Here is a 22,068-nt window from a genome sequence, read left to right as displayed (position 1 = left end):
GCTGGATTACTGTGATACATGTTATAAGGGTACCGGTGATTCATGCATTTCCCAGCTTTAGAGGGTACAGAATGCTGCTGCAAGTACATATTATGATATTCCCTCTATTTCAGCCTCATTACATTGGCTGCCAGTACATTTCAGGATTGATCTGAAATCCTTTTATTTGCTTTTAAAGCTCTAAATGGTCTTATCCCACCTTACCTCTCTGAGCTGCTTCTTCCCTATACACCCTCTGGCTTCCTTAGATCAGCTGACCAGTTGTTACTGAGGATGCCAAAGACAAAACGCAAGCTCACAGGAGACAGTGCTTTATCTGTTGCAGCCTCTAAGCTGTGGAACGTTCTTTCTTGGCCATTAGACTCTTCACTTTCTGATTTTAAATCTCTTCTTATGACCCATTTCATTTTTTCCTTGGCTTTTAACACAATCTGAGATGTTGACTTTGTCTTAATGTGTTTCATTAATTGTTCTGTTATTGCTTTTTATTTTATTTCTACTTTTATACACCAATTTATTTATTGATTTCTATGATTGATTATGTGTAATTTCTGATTTTGTAAAGCACTTTGGTCCTGTTGGGTGTTGAAAGTGCTTTATAAATACATTTTATATAGTATGGTATGGTATGGTACGGTATAGTATGGTACGGTACGGTATGGTACGGTATGGTACGGTATGGTACGGTATGGTTTGGTATGGTATGGTATGGTATGGTATGGTACGGTACGCTATGGTATGGTATGGTACGGTACGGTATGGTACCGTACGGTACGGTATGGTACGGTATGGTACGGTACGGTACGCTATGGTATGGTACGGTACGGTATGGTACCGTACGGTACGGTATGGTACGGTATGGTATGGTATGGTACGGTACGGTATGGTATGGTACGGTACGGTATGGTACCGTACGGTACGGTATGGTACGGTATGGTACGGTATGGTATGGTATGGTATGGTATGGTATGGTACGGTATGGTACGGTACGGTATGGTACGGTATGGTATGGTACGGTATGGTACGGTACGGTACGCTATGGTACGGTACGGTACGCTATGGTATGGTACGGTACGGTATGGTACCGTACGGTACGGTATGGTATGGTATGGTATGGTATGGTATGGTATGGTATGGTATGGTATGGTATGGTATGGTATGGTATGGTATGGTATGGTATGGTATGGTATGGTATGGTACGGTACGGTACGGTATGGTATGGTACTTGGTCCATTATGGTTTTGAAAGTTCAGTTAAGCTATATTGGGGTTTGAGGACCTGAGGCCTTTACCATTAAGTTTTGACTTCATTATGACAAAATGTGACAAAGTGTCTTGAACTGTCCAAATTTGCAATTAGAAGCTCATTGCAAATAGCCTGACGTAGTCCGACTCAATTCTAGTCAGAATATGAGTCTGATACTGCTCCATAGAGCTGTGATTATGGGGCGTGTTTCGAATGAACCAGGAAAAAAAATGCCTCTGCACTCAATTGGATAGACCTACAACCAATAAGAGCAACGGAGTGCGTGACGTATGTTAAGCGATGCATAGTTGTTGTCCACAAAAATCAAAGCGTGCAGTTTCACGCCTAGAATAAGAAGATGAGACTTGATCGCGTTTCTCTGTTCCTCTTTTAAAATTAATTTGCTGTCGATATCTTCTAGAACAGACCTAATAGCAGAATCTACTCACCCAAACTCTCCAGCGGCAGCCATTATTGTTGTCACCCAAGCGCGCTTTGGTCACGTGGTTGATTACGTTACTCTTGATCATCTGTCCATCATCGTATAAAGCCCGCCCTGACAATTTGATTGGATCGCCTGACAGTGGGCTTTAATACTCGCGCTACTATGGAGCAGAGCCAGACCGAACTTCCCCGAACTCAAACCTTGTGGGCGGGACTAAGTTCGGAGTGGCACCCAGGCTACATTGCAAATAGTGGATCACAGAAATCAGAGGGCATCTTCATTCATAGGGACCAGCACTTCTTCCTTCAATATGCTTGTCGTAGTTTCACACTTTTAACTTAGGAGAGGATCAAGGCTCAAGAGAAGCTAAGATTTTGTCTAATTTTTATTTAGATCAGCAGGTTTTAAGTTTATTTATTTTTTTAAGGCAGGGTACGTAAATCATTAAAAAAAGTTTGAATTAGCCAGCTGTTTGAGTTTAGTTTATACATTTCATCAGCACAGACAGAACATCTGCATAGTGTAGGGCAGATAATATTATCATCATTTTCACGTAGCAGTTAATGCCCATATATGTTGAATGTGTGACATCTCTGAGGTGTGCGACTCACATCATTCAAGTTTTCAGTGAGGTTGCTGTTTGCAGATTCTGGAATGTTATTTACCTAAAACCATATATTGGACATTGATAAAGTGGTATTAGCCTCGATGACAAAATGTCAACATGAAAGATTGTTTGAGCTGAGCTTCATTTACATTCACAGCTAATTTCACCAATTCTCACCAACACAATATTCATTTAGTAACTAGAGCATCTAACATAGAATATAAAAAACATAAAAATAAAAAAAAACTTATCTATTCCATACGTAAATAAAACTAGGTAAACAATAGGAGTAAAAACCGTGTTACTTGTTGTCTGCAGAACAGATTTACTTTTGTACATTTTAATGATATAACCTGTCTCAGCACATGTTTTAATTTAAAGAGCCTTCTAAGAAAATTGGACTGACGATAAGACTAAATGCTTGGCTGATATACGTGACGATTTTGCTTTGGTGTCTTTTAAAATTGCTCTTTAACATCTTTCTTGTTGAAAACATAGTTTGCCAAGGACCATGATAACCCAAAGGAAGTATGAACCCAAAGTATGAACACTTAATCTCGTAGATTTTTACATACAGTAGGTTCATTCCAGCTTTTTAATCTTCCATCTCATAAAAATAAAGCTCTTGCACTTTCAAGTGTTTTTAAAATATATTATATTTTAAATTCTTTGTTTCGCTTTATTTTTGCTCTATTTTTGAGAAATCATAAAAATGTTATGTATTTGCCAAAGCCAGAGCATGTAACCAGGGGTATGAGTAACAGAGCCAAGCAACAGTCAAGAGAGGTGTTAAAAAAAGAGGAAAAGTCTAACTGAGAAGAAGAAATGACAGTATTTGTAAATACAGTACAGTATTTGATGCCAAGTGGCATAAGACACAAGTAGAGACTGAAGCACGAACGTCAACCCTCAAATGCCATTGTCCTGTAGGTTTTGCATACATCCCTGCAGCACACCTGAAACTAATGATTGCTTGATGCCTCTGATAAACTTACCGACATGCCAAGGAGGTAATCTGGCCTTTTGTTTCAGGTGTGTTGAAGCTGGAATGCATTCAAAAGCCATGAATGAGGTAATGTCGGCCTTTTAGTGCCACATAAATGACTGCCTACTTAATAAGTTCATGAAAATGAATCATTTTAGCCAATAGTATGCATGACATGGTTTCATACCTTCAACAATTGTGAAAAAAGATTGTAACAATTCTTCTACAGTTTTCCAGATTTAAAATTGTAGAATATTTCAGAATAATAGGATGAAAGCCACAAGCCTACTTTTTAAGGTGAGCTGTCTGTGAGTAACCTTTCAAACCTTCTCTCTACAGAAACTTAAACACCTAGAATTCGTATTACTCTTAGAGTTTTCTGCCAAACACTTCTTCTGCTCTAACAGACAAACTATCAACATTTCAGAGCTGATACCATTTTTGTAGCGTGCATTCTTGCTATTAATATTCCAGGAACAGCTGAGGCTACATCCTGGCTCATCTATACTCAGAAAAATGTTGAAACCCCGACCTTTATTGTCATTAAACACAAAAACCACCTGCAGGGGTGGATTCATTAGGCAGGTCTTCTAGTGTTTCCTCAATAGGTTGGCTCTCACACCTCCCATTCTTCTGCGGCTCCTGATGCTCTCTTACACCTGAGCTGCTCTCATTGTACCGTCAGAGACGCTAAGAGATGCACAGCGATGGCTTCCATGGGAATGCAGATGGCTGGCTGCAGTCTGGCGCTTTTCGGGTGGATCGGGGTGCTTATCGTCTGCGCTACGCCCACGTGGCGGGTCACAGCTTTCATCGGCAACAACATAGTGACTTCACAGACCATGTGGGAGGGCATCTGGATGAGCTGTGTGGTACAGAGCACAGGTCAGATGCAGTGCAAGGTGTACGACTCCATGCTGGCTTTGAGCAACGACCTTCAGGGGGCCCGAGCTCTGGTGGTGGTTTCCATCATCGTTGGTGTTGTAGGACTTCTGATTGCTTTTGTTGGAGGAAAATGCACTAACTTCATACCAGAGGAGAGGGTCAAAGCTAAGGCCATGGTGGCTGCAGGGGCGATCCTGATCATCAGCGGAGTCCTCTGCCTCATCCCCGTATCCTGGACTGCCAGCATCATCATACAGGATTTCTACAATCCTCTATTGGTGGATGCACAAAAAAGAGAGATTGGGGCATCTCTGTACATCGGCTGGGGAGCTGCAGCTTTACTGATCCTTGGTGGAGGAATGCTGTGTGCCAGTTGCCCCCCTAAGGAGGAACGAGCCCCCTCTGTAAAATACCTCTTAAAAGGATCTGGAAGAAACAGCAACGGAGAGTCATACCGATCTTCCACACCAACAAAGACATATATTTGAGAAAACTGGATGTTTGGTCTGTTAGAGGAAGACTTACACGTGTCATAGAGGGAAAGAAAGCTCACATTTAACACAAAAAATGAAGGAAATCTGCACTTTTATTTTATGAGAATCAAATGTAAATGAAGACCTTTTCTGTTTGTGACTGTATTACTTTTTGTCTTAAAATATGCATATGTTGTGTTAAATTTATGGTCTAGAAACTTTACTTACTTTTATTTGTCTGGTTTCATTTGTACACAAATTTATCTTAAGAGAGCTATGGCTATTTTATTCTCTTTCATTAAAAGGAACTTGTGTTGCAAATGTTTTTAGTGAGGACATTTGTTTGCTTGTTTTTAAAACCTGCCCGGAGTGATATTTAAACCAAACAAAGCAGAAACCGGTTTGTCGGGTACCTACCAGATTCAAATCCCAGGAACTGAAGGAGAGCCTTAGATAATCATGTTCCTGTTGACTCATCAGTGCTTAGTGAAGCAGGATTTACTAAAAACTTTTCAGTGTCCTGCATCCATGGAAAATTTAAAGGAAATAAATTAAAAGATTGTTGCCTTTACAAATAATAAGAAATATTTGGACTCACAAACAATTTAATTCAAATTTAGATTTTTTAATCAGAATTGATTGTTTTAGTTGACAGCCCCACCAGCGTGATAGGATCAATGTAAAAACATTGATCCCATCACACTGGTGGGATCAATGTTTTTACATACAATCACAAGTGCACTACAGATAATGAGGAAGGAGTCGAATTACATAGTCACCCTACGACATTCAGCATGACACTTCCTCCTCTACACACACATTAACTACAAATTAGATAGATCAAGATTTAATATTATTTTTGATAGATTATTGCTTAAAAAGAGGACAAATCTCTCTATAAGCCCACATGAAAAGATGTCTGGATTCACAAATGAGCATCATAATTTATATCGGGTTTAATTCAGTGTTTAGGTGAGATCAGTTGAGTTTGTTTATGGAGCATATTTCAGTCGGAGGACAAGTCAAAGTGCTACACATGAAAAAACAAAACAAAGAAATGACAGCAGCAGATAAATGAGAGGAACGTATATTTGCAGTGGAATAGTTTGAAAGAAAGAAAAATGTAAAACTAAATACAATGGAAAAGTAAAATTAAAGGAATGAAATGATCATAGGGAAATGAATAAAATAATTATTGATAGTATCTTTTAATCGTTAGTATGAACTCTAAACTCTTCTTTTAAGCCTTGACAATTTTTAAATGTTTCTTTTCCAGGAAGTAGGCTATTTCCTGGAAATCTGATTCCTTAGTATTGTTCACAAGTAATTACTCAGAAGTCATTATGCACCTACAGTAAAACACCTATAGATGTGTTGTCAACTAGGGATAACCAGTTTATATCCCAATGTTATAATGTTCCTCGTTTGGAAAAAAAAGGGGTTTTCTAACTGACCTATAGCCGCCGCCCTAACATCTTCTTAGGCAGAACTGGTTAGAATCTGCGAAAAAAAAAAAAAAAAAAAAAAAAAAACACATTAAATATGATCTATTATTACAGTCAGATATCTTAACACAAACATTTTATTTGAATAAATGTATTTAATTGGTAGAAAATATTGAATTGCTGATTTATTCTTGATTGCTGGTCTAACAGTTGTGATCATCATCAATAATCCCTTTAAATAATTATAAGAAAATATTATCATATTTTGTTGTTAGATGTTGATCATAAAGACTTAAAAGAACCTGATAGGCTTCCCTTTTTCCTACTTCATAAATATCATAGTTTGGTTTCTTTAAAACGCTTTCTACAATATAAAAAAATATATTTAATTCTCAGCAGATGTCTGTGGATACAGATTAGTCACCCAACAGAGCAACAATTTAAACATTTTAAACAAAGCTGGGGAAGGATCCAACTTTGTTTTGCCACCAGGGAAGAGAAGAAACGTGAAAACAAACATCATGGTGGGGGAAAGAGAGCATAGGGGGCCATCAAACCAGGAAAATCCTTTCTGTTCTGCAATAGGTAATGCTAATGCTTACACTTAGCCTTCTCCTGAAAAAGAAATGTATTACTCTTTCTCTTTCAGCTGGAGAGTGACTCTAAACCCATGGAGTTAAACTGACGCACAATACCACTTCCCATATCTGAGTTCCCAGATTTTATAACTGTTTTATAGAAAACCTTTGGGGAACCCGTTATATAACCTCAAAGGAAGAGACAAACCCATTCTTGAAGCATGTTAAAAAAATCAAGGATGAGAAATGTCCCTATCTGTTTATACTTTAATCTTCTGAAATGTTACAAGTGAGAAAAAAGTGTGACCACACAGGAAATACAGTTGTACGAGTGAAAACTGTGGTTTTGATTGGAGGGTGTGGTATGTTATGATTCTATCAGTACAAGAGCAAAATCTGTGAAAATGTAAAAACTACTAATAATGCTGGCAATCTATAGTTTAAGAAGCTTTCGAGACAGAAAGCTCTCATTAAAATCTGCCTGCTTGAATATACATAAAGTAATCATTCAAACCTGTGGCCATGCAAAAGAATTATTACTGCATTCACTTATTATCTACTACTAAGCTTTGTTTGTAGTCTTTTCTGTTGTCCCCTTGCGCCCTCTAGTGGCCATTTGGAATCATGCCGCAAAACATGCACTAAATATATTTGGATTGACATCATCAACATCAACATAATCAATTCTAACTTTCAGTTTTGATATGTGACCTTTACCTAATTTCCCCTGTTATTTCAACTTAAATTAGTTTGCTAATAAATTCAATGTTTAGTTTTATCTGTGTAACTTTTGTTTGTAGAAGTCTGTTTTTAGAAGAAAAGACTTTCATCATCAACCCCAAGAAGTTTGCAACAGAATTGGGTAAAAATGTTAGTGTCAAAATGTACTGATTTCAAGCAAATTTTTTTCTTTTTGTTTTGTGTTTGATAGGGTGTGAGCTTCCAGTTTCCCATGGCTCTACAGGAGTTGGGCATAAGTCTGTCCATGGCGGGTGTCGCTGGTACCATGTTGATCTGTGGCCTGCCCATGTGGAAGGTCACCGCATTCATCGGCACCCATTTGGTGGTAATGCAAGTGTTCTGGGAAGGCCTGTGGATGACCTGCGTCAGTGAGTACACCGGTCAGATGCAGTGCAAGCTCTACGATGCCCTCCTGGACCTTTCACCTGAACTCCAGGCAACCCGCGGCCTTATTTGCGTCAGCATGGTGTTGGGATGTTTGGGGTTTCTCATCTTTATCCTGGGAGCTCGGTGCACCAACTGCCTGAGCCACCCCCGAATCAAAGCCCGGGTGGTGCTCAGCTCTGGGGTCATCTTCTGCCTCTCAGCCCTCACTACAATAGTAGCTGTCGCTTGGACCGCCAACACCATCATCACAGATTTCCACAACCCCAGAGTACCTGAGGTGCTAAAGAGAGAGCTTGGAGCAGCCATTTACATAGGATTTGTAACATCTGGGCTGCTCTTCTGTGGAGGCGCCATTCTTTGTGCAACCTGTCCACAAGAGAGATCCAGATTCCCCTCCAGTGGGTACCAGTTAGCCAAGACTCCCACACGAAGCAGCTATGCCATCAAAAACTATGTATGAAGACAGGAACCTAGACAACAAGACACAAAAACTGAAATCTTGTTCACCTTAAGATTTATTTTGTTTATGCCTATTATGATGCTTTCTGCTTAATTACAATCTCTGTGTAGTAAGTAAAAATAGATCTAAATAAAAGATCATTAAGAAACATCTTTGGGTCTTTTCAGATCATCATTTCTAAAATATATATAATCTATCCCATCAGTGTTGCAGTTTTTTTTTAAGGAAATGGTTAAAACACTACTTTACAGTGACCAGAGAGAGAAGATAGCTGCCCTTCCTTTCTTGTTTCTAAAAAGCTTTCTTATTAATGTTTTCTGACTCATGTAATTTCCATTCGATAATGGAAAGATTATACCAAATAAGCCTAGATCAGGGGTGCTCAAGTCCAGTCCTAAAGAGCTGTCGTCCGGTAACTTTTAGATGCATTTCTCCTCAAATGCTGAATCTAAAGGCTCAATCCCCTCATTTGGCTCAGAATGGTAGGCATGGTAACAAACCACTCATTTGATTCAGGGGTGTTAAAAATGTCAAATGTCAAAAAGTTGCTGGATAGTAGCTTTTGAGGCGTGGATTTAAGAAGCCCTGGCCTAGATAGATGATCAGAAAGCTTATGTCTAAGAAAGTGACATTAAACTACTCAATTAATTTTCATCTTGGCTTTTGTTTGTCATCTAAGAATTTGTGTTCATATTTAGGGGTTTTGTTTTGTGATGGTTGGTTGTTTATTACTAAGGTTCCAGAAAGCATGATCTTCATAAACAGGCAGACTTAATTTTGTGAGATTTTTGTCTCCATAACTGTCAACAATTGTTAAACCAATTACCTTGAGTATAAAAAAGGTTCAACCATCATCATTGCTTTTAACTTTGATGTTTCCTTTGCTGGTTTCCACCACCATAAACATAAAGCTGCTTCATGCAGACCCTCTTTTTCCTGTAGGACAATGGAGACTGGGATATTTTCAAAATCTATTTGAAAAACCATGATGTACAAGAACAGTATAAATGCAACAAAGCTTTCTAGCATTATCTCAAAAATGTGGTGTTGCAAAAAGCAAGGTGTTTTCGTTGGAAAAGCCATTGGTTATACCATAAACTATCACAAGTTGGATATTGGGGTGGAAGATATAAATTAATTGTTTTGCCTAAATTCATTATTTGAAAACAAATTGGTTTTTCCAAGATTTTTTAAAGATTATTTTTCTTCAAATATAGGAATCTAACACCTAAATAAGACAAACTGTTAAAATAATGTGATAAATGTGATAAAATAATGTGATAATGGGCTTATTTGACAACAAACCTAAGAGTCATAAAAAAAATAAAGTAAAAAAGAAAAGAGAAGAAAGATTTTTTTATTTCAAGCATTTTTTATTTTATTTACAGACATGTTATCTTCATAGAAACTAATACTATAAGCAGTAGGCTTTATTGTATGAAAATCTTCTATCCCTTCAACCAAATTCAAAATGATTTTTGCTTGAGCAGAAAAACAAATCTAAAGGTAAATTTGGAAAAGTTTAGGTTTTTAAACAATCAAGTTTCAGAATAATCTTTATTAGATAAACAGATATTATTTCTTTGAGGCAGCATTAACAGGCCATCTTATAGGTTCCCATCATTGGAGTTCTTTGTTAAGAATGAATGAACAATGAGGCCATTGTTCACTAAATGTCTCTATTTTCTTAGTCTTTTGAAAAGTCTGGTAAACTTCAAAGACATGCTGATTAAGTTAAATAAATAACAGGAAATAACTAATTATGGTAACATATTCTGTGTTTGTTTAGGGGTAGTTTAGTTATATTCTTTTTTAAAAAGCCCCCCTTTTTGCAGATTGTTTTTAGAATAGAATATAATAGAATAAAAATTCCCTTTATTGTCCCACAACAGAGAAACTGTGGTGCTACAGCAGCAAAATGTTATAGCAGAAGAGGTCACACAATGTGGACCTTAGAAAGTGTATAAAAATAACAAAATAAGTAACAGTAACAGTTAAGAAAATAAATAAGTACTTTACTGTACAGTGTTTTTGCAATATAAATGCTCTGTATCTGGAGAGTAAAATAGTCAATAAACAGCTGTGGACATTTTTACAGTAATGGATATGTGATGAATAGCAGCAACATCAGATGTACAAAATGTTATGTCATTTAACTAAGACAGAAACTCTCCAAAAATCCGTATGAATGTAACAACTTATTAAGGCTATAGGGGACAGTGGTGGTTATAAATTCTTACAGCTGCTAGGAGGAAGGATCTGTGATAACGCTCCCTGGTGCATTTAGGGTGCAGCAGTCTGTCACTGAAGGAGCTCTCCTGTTCAGCAACAGTGAACAATGATATTCTCAGGGCCTCAGATAATGGACTTGTATCAGTAGTTACGGTCTTTGGACCAGAGTCTTTGAAAAAGAAGCTGATGAGTCAGTCACTTCATTTGGATCGAATAAATTGATCTCAGATAATAAAGTAAAAAATCTTGGTGTCATTATTGATCAGGACCTGTAATTTAAATCCCATATCAAATAGGTTTCTAGAATTTCCTTTTTTCATCTCCAGAATATTGCAAAAATTAGAAATATCCTGACCAGGGTTCTGAGAAAATAGTCCATGTATCTGATACTTCAAGGCTGGACTATTGTAATTCTTTACTATCAGGAAGTCCACAAACTGTAGTTAAAAGCCTTCAGCTGATCCAAAACGCTGCAGCCAGAGTTCAGATGAAAATTAAAAAGAGAGATCATATCTCGCCTATCCTGGCTTCTCTACATTGGCTTCCTATTAAATCCAGAATAGAATTTAAAAGCCTCCTTTTCACATATCAAGCCTTAAATGGCCAAGCTCCATCTGATATCAGAGATCTGATCATTCCCTATGTTCCTAACAGAGCCTCTCTTTCAATCTGCAGGTCTACTAGTGGTTCCTAGAATTTCTAAGAGTAGCATGGGAGGCAGACCTTTTACTACCAGTTTTAGTCCATGAGGCAGACACCCTAAGGGTGGGCTTAAAACTTTATAGTTATGCTGCTATAAGCTAAGACTGCTGGAGGACATAGGGACCCCTATTTCATCTATTCTCCCACTCTGCAGAATCTGTAGTAGTTCAGATAGTTCAATCTCTAACGTTCTGCTCTCTCTGCTTTTTCTCATAGTAGCTTCATCTGGTCTGTTCCTGTTTGGCTGTGACTCCATCCTGGAGAGAAATATCAGCTGCGCAGCTGCCATCAACAACTGTGTTTATAGATGTTCGAGATCTGCCTGTTTTTCAGTGTAGTCCTGTTTCTCTGACATGGGAGTTGGCTCGGAGCTTGTCTGCCTGGCTGTGTGTTTCCTGGATGGGTCCGCCTTTTACAGTTGCTTTTTGTGTCCCTGCTTCTGTCTCCTTGAACTCCAGTCGGCCTTGGCAGATGGCCGCTCACACTGAGCCTGGTTCTGCTGAAGGTTTCTTCCTGTTAAGAGGGAGTTTTTCCTCTCCACTGTCACTACAAGCATGCTTAGTTCAAGACAATGAGTCGATGCAATTAACTGGTTTTCCTTAGATAGAAAACTTTGAATCAATTTGACTGTATGATCTGGTGAATTGTAAAGTACCTTGAGATTGCATATTTTGATGTTAATTGGCGCTATATAAATAAACTTAATTGAATTAAATATTCTCTAACTCCTTTCAAATAAGATCACATAATACCGCCACGACCACGTTTGATTATAGAACTGATACAACCTCTGGTTTCCTTTCATGTCTGCAGAATTGATAGGAGTTCTGCAGACATAGTTCCAACATTTGTTAATCAAATGAGACATGCACGTCTGCCACTATTAGAAGACGCTCCTTACATGTTGAGAGGACTCTTAAACAGTTTGCACATGTTTCTGTTTTTACTTTACATCTAACAAACCAAATACTGTTTGAGGCCAGAAATGCCTCCATTTGTACCAAAACATCTTGTTAAAGCAGTTGCTTTGTGTTCTTTCCTTTAGTTTAACAAAGAAAGTCAGACGGCATCGTAAATATGATCAAGATTTGATTCAACGTTGCAGAAAGTTAGAAAGCTGAAGTTTTAATATTATTTTTGAATCTTAGTTTGCCTATTTACTGCAGTTAATGCCTGGCTGTGTGTTTCCTGGATGGGGCTGTCTGTGGAGCTGGTTTACAGTTGCCTTTTCTATGTCTGCTTCTGTCTCCTTGAACCCCAGTCGGCCTCAGCAGATGGCCGCTCACACTGAGCCTGGTTCTGCTGGAGGTTTCTTCTTGTTCTAAGGGACTTTTTCTCCCCACTGTCACAGCAAGCATGCTCGGTGTGAGGGGTTGCTGATGAGTCAATCAGCCGATACAATCAACTGGTTCTACTTAGATAGAAAACTTTGAACTAATCTGACTATAAGATCTGGTTGAACTGTAAAGTGCATTGAGATGACATGTGTTGTAAATTGGTGCTGTATAAATAAACTGAATTGAATAGAATATTTATGGTCTTTAGCTCTAACCTGAACTCGTTCTGAGCAACGAGCAGCGGCATCTGCTAGTCCACTCCCTATACACCTCCAGACACTAATTACTTTTATACATTCAGGACTTATGAGGTTTACACTTCATAGATTTATTGTCCTAGCTGATAAAGTCAAACATTTGTGTGTAACAATAAAAAAAAAAGGAATACAGTATTATATTGAGGGAAATAAAGGCTAAAGAATATGGGTGTCTTGTTAGATTTATTGTCCTGAAGTTTCCTTTTAAATTCCAAAGTCTAACAGATGAATAATCCAGTCTGCAGCAGGGAAAATATGAAGCCTTGACAAGTTTGAACTTGTGACTGAAAACAGGCCAACTTCACTCTTCAGATTTGCCAAGCTCACACCTAAACTTCCATGCTGTCTGAATTTAGTTTTATAAATCGAGTTTCCTCTGAGAGTCAAGGCCCAGCGGCTGAAGCCTCGGTGGACAAAGGAAGCTTTGTTTTCTCCTCTCTAGAATCAGGGATAAATGGATTGTTTTGAAACCATGGTAGAGAAAACAGAGGGATTTCCCTGCTCCACCCAGCTGCAGCCAACTCAGTGCCTTCTTTTCAAGAATGCCAGAGAACTGGTTCCCTCCTCTCTGAACAGACATGCAAAACAGACACACAAACCCAGCAGTGTTTGTGCTGCACATGTGAACATTAAAATAACAGCCCGCCCCGTCCTCTCCCCTTCTCGCTGCTCTCTCCTGCCAGCTGTTTCTGTTTTGGCAGCCGGACCCGGCAACAGAGAGGAGGAGGACCAACGAGGCCGGAGTCATGAAGAGGGAGCTGGAGATCGCTGCCCTCGGTGTGGCCACCACAGGATGGCTGGCTGCCATTCTTACACGCTGCCTGGCCCTGTGGAAGGTAAGCGGGACCGTGGACAACACCACAGCCAGCCTGCCTGCCTACTGGGATGGGGTGTGGCTACAATGGGATCACTGGGATCTGGCTCATGATGGCAGCCTGCACTGCTCTTTCTACCAGTCTCTGATGTCTCTGTCTGGAAGTTTTCGCACGTGGAGAGCCCTGATCATGGCCGCCATTGGAGTCGGGGGATTCGCAGCAGTGGTTGGAGCAGTGGGGTTGGTGTGGTTTCCAAAGCGAGGCCAGATCAAAGTGTTTTCTGGGAGTTTCTTTATTGTGGCAGGTATCCTGTTGCTGGTTCCCATTGCATGGACTTGCCATCACACCAGTCAGCCACTGGAGGGCGCTGTGTCACTGAGGAGAGACTGGGGACCTGCTCTGTACCTTGGATGGATCTCCTTTGGCCTGATGCTGGTTGGTGGTGTGTTTTTAACCACCAGATGCCCCACTGCAGGGGGGCAGGGGGAGCAGCCCGGCAGGAGCCTGAGCCCCGAGGAGGAGGCCAGTAACCCGCTGAACACCATCAACAGAACTGCGTTCACAAACAGCCAATACAACCGTAGATCACAGGCCATCTGAGGGGACTGGAGGGCAATATTTAAATGGACTGCTGAAAAGTGAAATGAATGCACATAGATGATCTGCTCAGGAAGATGTGTGGTTGCACTTTTTAGAAATATTTGGTTAGAATTACCTTCAATGAGCAGAACCACATTCACTTTATTATTAACATGGATTTTTTTTTCTTCTGCTGTTTTCTTCTACATTTACTGTATGTTTGAATGATCATTTCCAGGCTTGAAAACTGCAGGAAAATAACGGCTCTGTTCGGTTTGTTGCATTAACAAGAACACATCTGGTGGTTTATTCCAATAAAGTTTAACGACCGTTATGTAAACTCCTTAAAACTAACTGCTACTGCATCTGCAGATTAAAAACTGGCTGCACTGAATTGGCAGCTTATTTTATTGTAGGAGGGATGTCTCAGAAGAATCGGGGGAAAAATTGTCACTTTATAGAGCAGGATCACTTATATTTCATATCTGGCTGCTCAGAGTTTGACTTTCCTTTATAAAAAATGACTGAGAAATACTTCTGTTTGATATATTTGGTTTAGTTTATGTCAAACTGGAATGCTTGGATGTGCTGGGATCAGATACAATGTAATGATAAAAGAGGAATGTAGAGGATCAATAGAGAAAAGCACATCAAATAAACAGGAGAAATGATGCAGAGTAGCCTTCTTTAGCACTAAGACAAAATGGACAAAAGTGACATAATCCTAATTTATTGCTTACCAACAATTCTCACAGAAAATAGGAAAACTCTTTGATATAAAGACCAAACATTTTTTTTGCAGATACTTAAGTTATTAGAAATAGAACAGAATGGGGTGGATTATCCCTTAGTGGAGAAAAAAGGTTTTTAGCATTACAAAAAACAATATGTGAAATATGCAAACCTGTGATTTATCTAAGTTAATAAAAAAGAGCTAATTATCATTTAAATGGAAAGATAATAATAGGGATATAAACAATGTATTGGGTTTTGTTAGCTGTTTTAGTTGTAAAGTCTGATATCTGCTAAGAGGGAGGATCTGAGATGATGCTCCTTTGGGCACCTAGAACGGAACATTGAAAGAGCTAAATGTTTTGAACGCCCGCCCTCCATCTTCCTCACAGATAGTCTGTTTTTAGTCTTCCTTTAAAGGTTGGTGATGTGGACTCCATCATCTCAAATCCAGAAATACTGTAATTCATATTCTTTCTGATATTTCTATATTTTAAAAGTGTCAGAAGTTCCAATAAGATCCTCGAGTTTTCATCAAATTAACCTGGACTTTCTGACTTAATCCCCAAAAAGTGGACGTATCAGATAGAGGTCTTTGTACAGGATAAAAGGAAACAAACTCAATTTATTGTTAAATTAGTTTTTAACTTTATTTGATTAAACTTGACAGTGAAAGATACAGAAGTGTGACACACTGAAACTTAAGTTTCTGCCCTTTTTTCTTTCTGTATGTAAGCTTTACATCAGATAAAACAAAATGTCTCATTTAAACCTCAGATTTACCATGTGTTTGAATTTTTATCCCTGTGTGTGAATTCTTAAAAATGATAATAAAGGTTTTGCTTTCCTTATTTTGTTCAATATTTAATGCTTTCTTCAGGAACACTAGATGAATCCAGGATTAATATCTGCCTCCTGATAAAGCTGGCTAAAAAGCCTGAAGTCAAACTGAAGTGATTCAGGTTTTGTGTGATGAGCCTTGACCTGATGTTTTAGATCATAAAAGTGATCCAATATCTATCTAAATTCCTTTTTCCTGACAGACGCTACCGGATTTTTACTTTAATTGCCTTTTTCTAAAGGTTAGTGGTGCCATACAGTCGGAGAATGTTTCTAAATACAATCATCTGCAGTCTTTCCTATTTCAGAGTGACTTAAAAGGACCTTAGTGTCACTTTATTTTAGTCCTTTAAAGAAATGGGAAACAAATATTCTGTAAATTGTGTTAGTCATATTGCTAAGGTCATACTGCAAAATATGACTATGTCTAAATGATTGTTTTATTCCCTCGCAATGTATTGCGATTAGTTTATCTGACAAATTTCTACCAGGGGCGACCAAAGTGCAATGATGTGTATAATTATTTGCTGTTATACCCATTCTATTTATTTTACATTTGTACAATCTGTGTTTAAACAAATTAAAACAATCATTGTGAAGTTTAGCTTCAGAGCAGGATTAATTGTTGCAGTTAAATATATTTCTGGGTCTATAAAGAAAGCGATGCAAATAGAAGCTAGAGTCAAAAAAAGTCCCCACCAGGACAAAAATATAATAAATATGAAAATGTAAGTCAGATCCTATTACTGACCATCCATTTGTACATTTTCAGAGCTGAACCCTGCTTTAAAATCCACTCTTTTCAGCATTAAATTAGTTTGTTTTTAAACATAGCTGCTGTTTTGCAAGGCTGAATATAAGGTGAAGAGACAATAAACAGTCTGTTTTGTTAGCAGTTTTAGGCTTTGCGCTCCAGTGAGGTGTTAAGCTCGGTGAGCGCCTACAGCTTCTCGTCTCCTTCCTCCACGTCTTTCAGGCTGACAACCTCCAGAGATCCGCGGCCTTTGGTCTCACAGCGGATCAGCTCATCGATCTCCCTGAAGCAGCCAGGATCCACCAGACAAACCTGAGAGGGAAGATGAAGACGAGGGTTTGATTGTGATCTTAGACACCCTGAATCGTTGCTCTTTACCGAGCTGTAAACCGACCATTTCCAGCTCTTCGTCGAACTCTTCGCTCTCAACCACCTGCAGGAGAGGTTTGAGCTTCTCTTTCAGCCTCTTGGCCTCCTTGGCCGGTATCACCAGCCGCAGCCTCATGTGGGCTCTCTGGATCTCCATGGTCTCCTTCAGCTGCCGAATCACTTCCAGGGCCTGCAGAGGAGCAAACAGAGAGTAAATGGATGAAACTCACATCCTTAATGGCCGCTGTCCTGCAGGACAAAAATCTAATGACATATTCATTAAATTAAGATGTGCTGAGTCAGGGAAACATCTAAAGGATGCAGGAAACCAGGTCCTGGCAAAAAGACAACTTTTATTGTCATTTTGTAAACAAAATTTCGTTTAGTACAGCTCTTCAGACATTAAATGAACATTTCCATTCCATAAAGTGAAGCAGTGATCAAATGTAAACTGTGTGGGATAAAAAAAAAACATGGTGCAAAAAACACATTTATATGGAAGTTCAGAGCATAAATATCTATGGTTTGGTTTGGTGTTATCAGTGTGATGCAGAGTCTGTGACATGATTTAGAGATTTTCAAACAGGAATAAAGAGTGAAGTTAAGCTCCATTATATTTGGTTTATAACCCATATAAAGAAATACATTTTAAAATAAACCATTAGTTTGTCTTGTAAAGAAATAAGGAATGAAACAAGGAGGGACGGTATGAATGATTTGAGTTAAAACAAGAAGGTGAAATAAATAAGGAAGGAGGGGCAGAGATAATGGAAAACTGGGAGTGGTATTATATGAAAATCTTGCAGTAGCAATGATATGAATAACTCTTATAATTTGTGATATTTAACCAGCCTCATAAGTAGGGCTGGGTAAAAAAAAAATAGATTTAATCGATTTTGAATTGATTCGTTTACATTTTTGCAAAATCGATGTCTAGGGAATAAGATCAATTGGTTTTAAAGTGTCGCGCGTGACGTTCACATTTAAATGAGCAGGAAAGATGCTCTCAAGATGAATTCAAGCCAGACAGCTGCAAATATAGCAAATAGGTTGACTGAAGATATTAACAAATGGGGGCTGAGCAGCAAAAACCCTGTAGTTGTTAGAGACAACGCTGCAAATATGGTTTGTACAGTGGAAATAATGCAGCTCATGCATGTCTGCTGTGTCCCCGCTGTGTCACGTCTGCTCGCTCAAGCGAGGCTTCACTTTTTCACTTTTCACAAACAAGTTTGCACTTATGAGACAGTTTTGTTCACATCTCAAGTTTAAACTGTCCGATTTACAAGTTTGCACCTTGTGTTTAATATGATAGGAAAAAATAAAATACATAAGTATTTTGAAACACAGTTGAACCACTTTCATTATTGTAAAAACAGATTGGATCGAAATCAATCGATTTAGAACTCCATGAATCAAAAATCGAATCGATTCAGGACTTTGGGGAAAATACCCAGCCCTACTCATAAGTGCTTTATAAACTCTTGGATCAATAGCATTTTGAATAAGGTCATAATGTTTAATTATAAACTTTAACATGAAAGCAGCAACATCATTAAATTATCTCTATGAGAAACAGAGTTATAGTTGACCCAGAAAAACAACAAGAAAAGAAAACTAGGAATTTAAGGAATTGAAAACGTGAAAATTTTGACAGTCTGGAGAACCTTAGTTTACTGAGTATACAAGTGAGTCTTTTATTAATAATTGAACTTTTTTTTATTTTTTTATCTCACATTGGAGAAATATACCTCTGCATTTAACCCACCCCCTTGGGGAGCTGTGGGCTGCCATCGTGGGGTGCCCAGGGACCAATCGGGGGTTGAGGGTTTTGCTCAGAGACCCAGAGTGGCAGTCTGTGGGAGTTGGGCTCAAACTCAGAAGCTCAGGATTCCAAGTTCGAGCCGCACTCCCACAGACTGCCACTATGAGTCCCTGATCAGGTCTAATGATAGACTTCATGTTGCTACATCCCTACCAGCGATGATGTGATTCCACCTACTTCTATGGACTTTCAGTTTGCCAGCATACCTGCTGCTTGGTGCTCTTATTGGGCTTCACAGAGTAGTGGATGTCCTTCATGGCTCGCTCGATGAGGCTGACGGTGTAAGGCCTTTTAGTCTCTGGATTCACACACTTCTCTGCCACGATGGAGGCAATGTCTCTGAACATGGTCTCTAGCTGGCTCTGCCTCTCCTTATCAGAGACCTGGAGTTCCCCTTTGGCCAAAATCTGTCACACAAGGAGACAAACCATTTAGCAAAGCTTTTGGTTAAAATTGTTAACAGACATCTGGTGGTGAAATGTCATGTTTTCTTTACCTGTCTGCAGATTTCAGTCTGATCATCTGTGCCAAAAGCTTTTACCAAATCATCCTTTTTCGCCATCTGACCTTTAGAAACATTCACAAAAACAGAGTGTGTCTGCAGCACCTCGTCTAGGTCTTTCTCTCTGGAAGAAAACAACAAACCTCAAGGTCAACCAGAAACCACAACAAGACATTTTGATTTTACCCAATACAGATAGTCCCGTTTGTTACGCCGATAAAATCAGCGAAACATGCAGGAAAATAACGTTTTTAAGTGACTCACGCTCCAGATCTCCAGCTAACGACTTTATTTTTGTAACACGCGATTTCAAAGCGCTTCCCTCCTTTCTTCATCCGAACCACCGCCACGTTGGTCAGTCGGATCTGATTTGTTGGAGTAAATATAGACATGTTTCTGTTTGATAAGACACCTGAAAGTGTCTTCAACTTGCTACCAGAGCGAATGACGCGAATCCACGACGGTGTGTCTACTGTCCGGGTCCGGTAAGAAACTTGGAATGAAACAGTTCCGACCACCTTACTGTTTCGACTTCAACCAAAAGGAAATTGCTTATAAAGCATGATTTTTGATTAAAATAACAGCAAAAAAAAAAAAAAAAAATATAGACATAAGATGAAAACAAACACTAAGAAGTCATTATTACGTAACAGACTACGCTTCTTATCAGGGAAATGATCAATCAATCTGAAACTATGGATTTTTCTTTTATGACTTCTTGTCTTTTTAAAAGACAATACATCCATATAGAAATATTACTTTAAAACCAAACAATTTTCTGTAAAATCTATTTATAAAAGAAGAGCAAATTACTTTTTTTTTTTTTTTTTTTGTATGTGTGTCTGCTGCCCTCGGGTGGCTGTTTGGAAGAAATGCATCTTGTAGTTGTACATTTGTGTTGGTTCAATTATATTAAAATATATGTGATTATTGTTCATGCCAGAATTAATCTATTTTAGGTACTTTAATTATTTACTGATACAATGCACCTTGGCCTAATAAGTACTTTATTCTAAATAGTACTTTGACTGGTTAGTTGTTCGAATGAGCTAAAATTATGCTGCAAACATAAAAATAGAATAGAATAGAATAAGATAAAATAGAGCAGAATATAATAGAAATAATCATTACAAGCAATCATGACAATAATAACAATATTTTTAATAATTATATTTATGTATTCCCCCAAAATAAATAAATACAAATAAAACAACTTGCATGATTGTTTTAAACACATTCAATTTATATGATTGTTTAAATTCATCCGTTTGAAATTGGTAGAGTTTCAGCGACTTTTTAATCTCTTCTTTTTTACTTTTAAAGTCAACACCTAATCTGCAACCAAGAAACCTTGACTGCAAGATGCTATACATTATTGGGCCACCAGAGGACAGCAACGCATATAAATGTTCTTTCCAGACTCCAAAATTTCACCCAATTTGTGGTAAGAAATGATTTCGTTCACAGCTTTATTTCAAGAATGTGAAAGAAGGCACTATATTAACCTGATCTTGAAATGAAATCTGTGATAATTTAAAGGAATTTAACGAAAAACATTTGGTGCAACAGTTCCTCTAATGTCCACAGGACAGCAGCAACAATAGCGTACTATTTGATTTGCTGTAGCATCTCCATCTAAAATAAACATGTTTTTAATACTATGTCGTATCACAGACATTAGTCAAACTTGCAGAATCGTAAAAAAATAAATTAAAAATAATATTTCATAACGTTTTCTTTTATTATTATTATTATTATTATTATTATTATTATTATTATCTTTGTTGTGGCATTAAGTAGTAATACTTTTTTGCGTTTTGTTGGTCGCTACTGTTCAAAGACTACAATTCCCAGCATTCCTTGCAACCGTCCAACATGGCAGCGCGCTGTAGCTTTTGAGAACGAAGTGTTTTAATGTTTGCACGTTTTGCAGTTATGTTAGCTTTGTTTGTACTCATTTCCCTTTTTAAGGGTTCTTTTTCTACCTTGGACTCTGAAGGTGGGTCAATTTAAGCATTTAATGTTAATCTATTATAGTATTTTACGTTCCAGCCAAACATCTGTGTTGATTTCTGGTAAAAGGAGCATTAAGACATTTGTGTTATTGTGTAATTTTGGTGATAACAGAAGATTTCCACCCCGTAGTTGCTCAGGATGTCCACGGTGAGAACTACCTGCTGTGGATGTGGAGCAACAGACTTTACATTTATTCTGCTGCAGCTCTGCTTTTAGGCTTGTTCTTCTTTCTTGGACGCAGGAAGGTGAGTTTTGTCCTCTCCTTTAGTAGCAGCAGCCTAAACTTTAACACCACGCAGTCCTGTTTGACTTCCTGTTTTCTCTTCAGATAATCAATGCAAAGGATTCTGGTTCAAAGATCCAACAAGCTGCAAAAAACAACAACAGTCCAGAGAAAGATGATGATGTTTATGTTTCAGGGGTTAAAGTCTTTTATGGCTCACAAACTGGAACAGCAAAGGTAAATATATATTTGTTCTAGGCATATTGAATGAAATAAAACATAAAACTGTTGTGCTCCAGCTTCTTTGGCCTTCTACATGTTTTATTTGTATTTTTTCAGGGTTTTGCCACAGAGCTTTCAAAGGATGTGCAGACTTTGGGTTTCCCAGCTGAGGTGATTGACATGAAAGACTACGATCCAGATGATCGGCTCGCAGACGAGGTACAACATATTTCTGTTCATCCATCAGTCAATTTATCATCATTCAGTTCAGTTCAGTAGCTTTTATTTGTCCCAGTATGGGTCATTTTGTGCACCTTTCACACACACAATCACATTTCACAAATAAAAACACATGAAATATTGTAAAAAGATAAAAGTAAATAAATAAATTAATAAATATGTGCAGTGCAGG

General features: G+C 38.2%; 5 protein-coding genes across 7 annotated transcripts in view; 4 read left to right on the top strand and 1 right to left on the bottom strand.

Annotated features, from left to right (window-relative positions):
- Positions 1 to 8,941, top strand: part of LOC119784077 (claudin-4-like) — a 28,206-nt gene extending 19,265 nt beyond the window's left edge. The window contains exon 3 of one of the 2 annotated variants that reach the window (XM_038285940.1): positions 7,595 to 8,941. In XM_038285940.1, coding sequence (XP_038141868.1) covers positions 7,595 to 8,251 — 657 coding nt within the window. In that variant the 3' untranslated portion in view covers positions 8,252 to 8,941. The remainder of the gene's footprint in view (positions 1 to 7,594) is intronic. The other variant, XM_038285942.1, reaches the window with a different exon arrangement.
- LOC119784079 (claudin-4-like) lies at positions 3,890 to 4,961 on the top strand. The gene has a single exon (XM_038285944.1). It carries the CDS (start codon positions 3,990 to 3,992, stop codon positions 4,653 to 4,655), a length of 666 nt encoding a protein of 221 aa, XP_038141872.1. The 5' UTR covers positions 3,890 to 3,989; the 3' UTR covers positions 4,656 to 4,961.
- Positions 8,942 to 13,348: 4,407 nt separating the features above from the next.
- On the top strand, positions 13,349 to 15,756 carry LOC119784084 (claudin-4-like). Its single transcript, XM_038285952.1, has one exon. It carries the CDS (start codon positions 13,526 to 13,528, stop codon positions 14,192 to 14,194), a length of 669 nt encoding a protein of 222 aa, XP_038141880.1. The 5' UTR covers positions 13,349 to 13,525; the 3' UTR covers positions 14,195 to 15,756.
- Positions 15,757 to 15,984: 228 nt separating this feature from the next.
- On the bottom strand, positions 15,985 to 19,686 carry sbds (SBDS ribosome maturation factor). Its single transcript, XM_038285951.1, has 5 exons — positions 19,460 to 19,686; positions 19,190 to 19,319; positions 18,900 to 19,100; positions 16,894 to 17,058; positions 15,985 to 16,811 (listed from the first exon to the last, which is right to left on the bottom strand). Exons 1-5 carry the CDS (start codon positions 19,585 to 19,587, stop codon positions 16,686 to 16,688), a joined length of 750 nt encoding a protein of 249 aa, XP_038141879.1. The 5' UTR covers positions 19,588 to 19,686; the 3' UTR covers positions 15,985 to 16,685.
- Positions 19,687 to 21,056: 1,370 nt separating this feature from the next.
- Positions 21,057 to 22,068, top strand: part of tyw1 (tRNA-yW synthesizing protein 1 homolog (S. cerevisiae)) — an 82,383-nt gene continuing 81,371 nt past the window's right edge. The window contains exons 1-4 of one of the 2 annotated variants that reach the window (XM_038285963.1): positions 21,057 to 21,194; positions 21,341 to 21,456; positions 21,540 to 21,671; positions 21,774 to 21,875. In XM_038285963.1, the coding sequence (XP_038141891.1) occupies positions 21,110 to 21,194; positions 21,341 to 21,456; positions 21,540 to 21,671; positions 21,774 to 21,875 (435 nt within the window). In that variant the 5' untranslated portion in view covers positions 21,057 to 21,109. Of the gene's footprint in view, positions 21,195 to 21,322; positions 21,457 to 21,539; positions 21,672 to 21,773; positions 21,876 to 22,068 lie in introns of both variants that reach the window. The other variant, XM_038285962.1, reaches the window with a different exon arrangement.

The sequence above is a fragment of the Cyprinodon tularosa genome, unplaced genomic scaffold (genome assembly GCF_016077235.1).
Source record: "Cyprinodon tularosa strain WSP-4 unplaced genomic scaffold, ASM1607723v1 ctg218, whole genome shotgun sequence".
Taxonomy (NCBI): Eukaryota; Metazoa; Chordata; class Actinopteri; order Cyprinodontiformes; family Cyprinodontidae; genus Cyprinodon; species Cyprinodon tularosa.
Note: the sequence above shows the minus strand (reverse complement) of the source record. Positions and strands in the feature narration are given on the sequence as shown.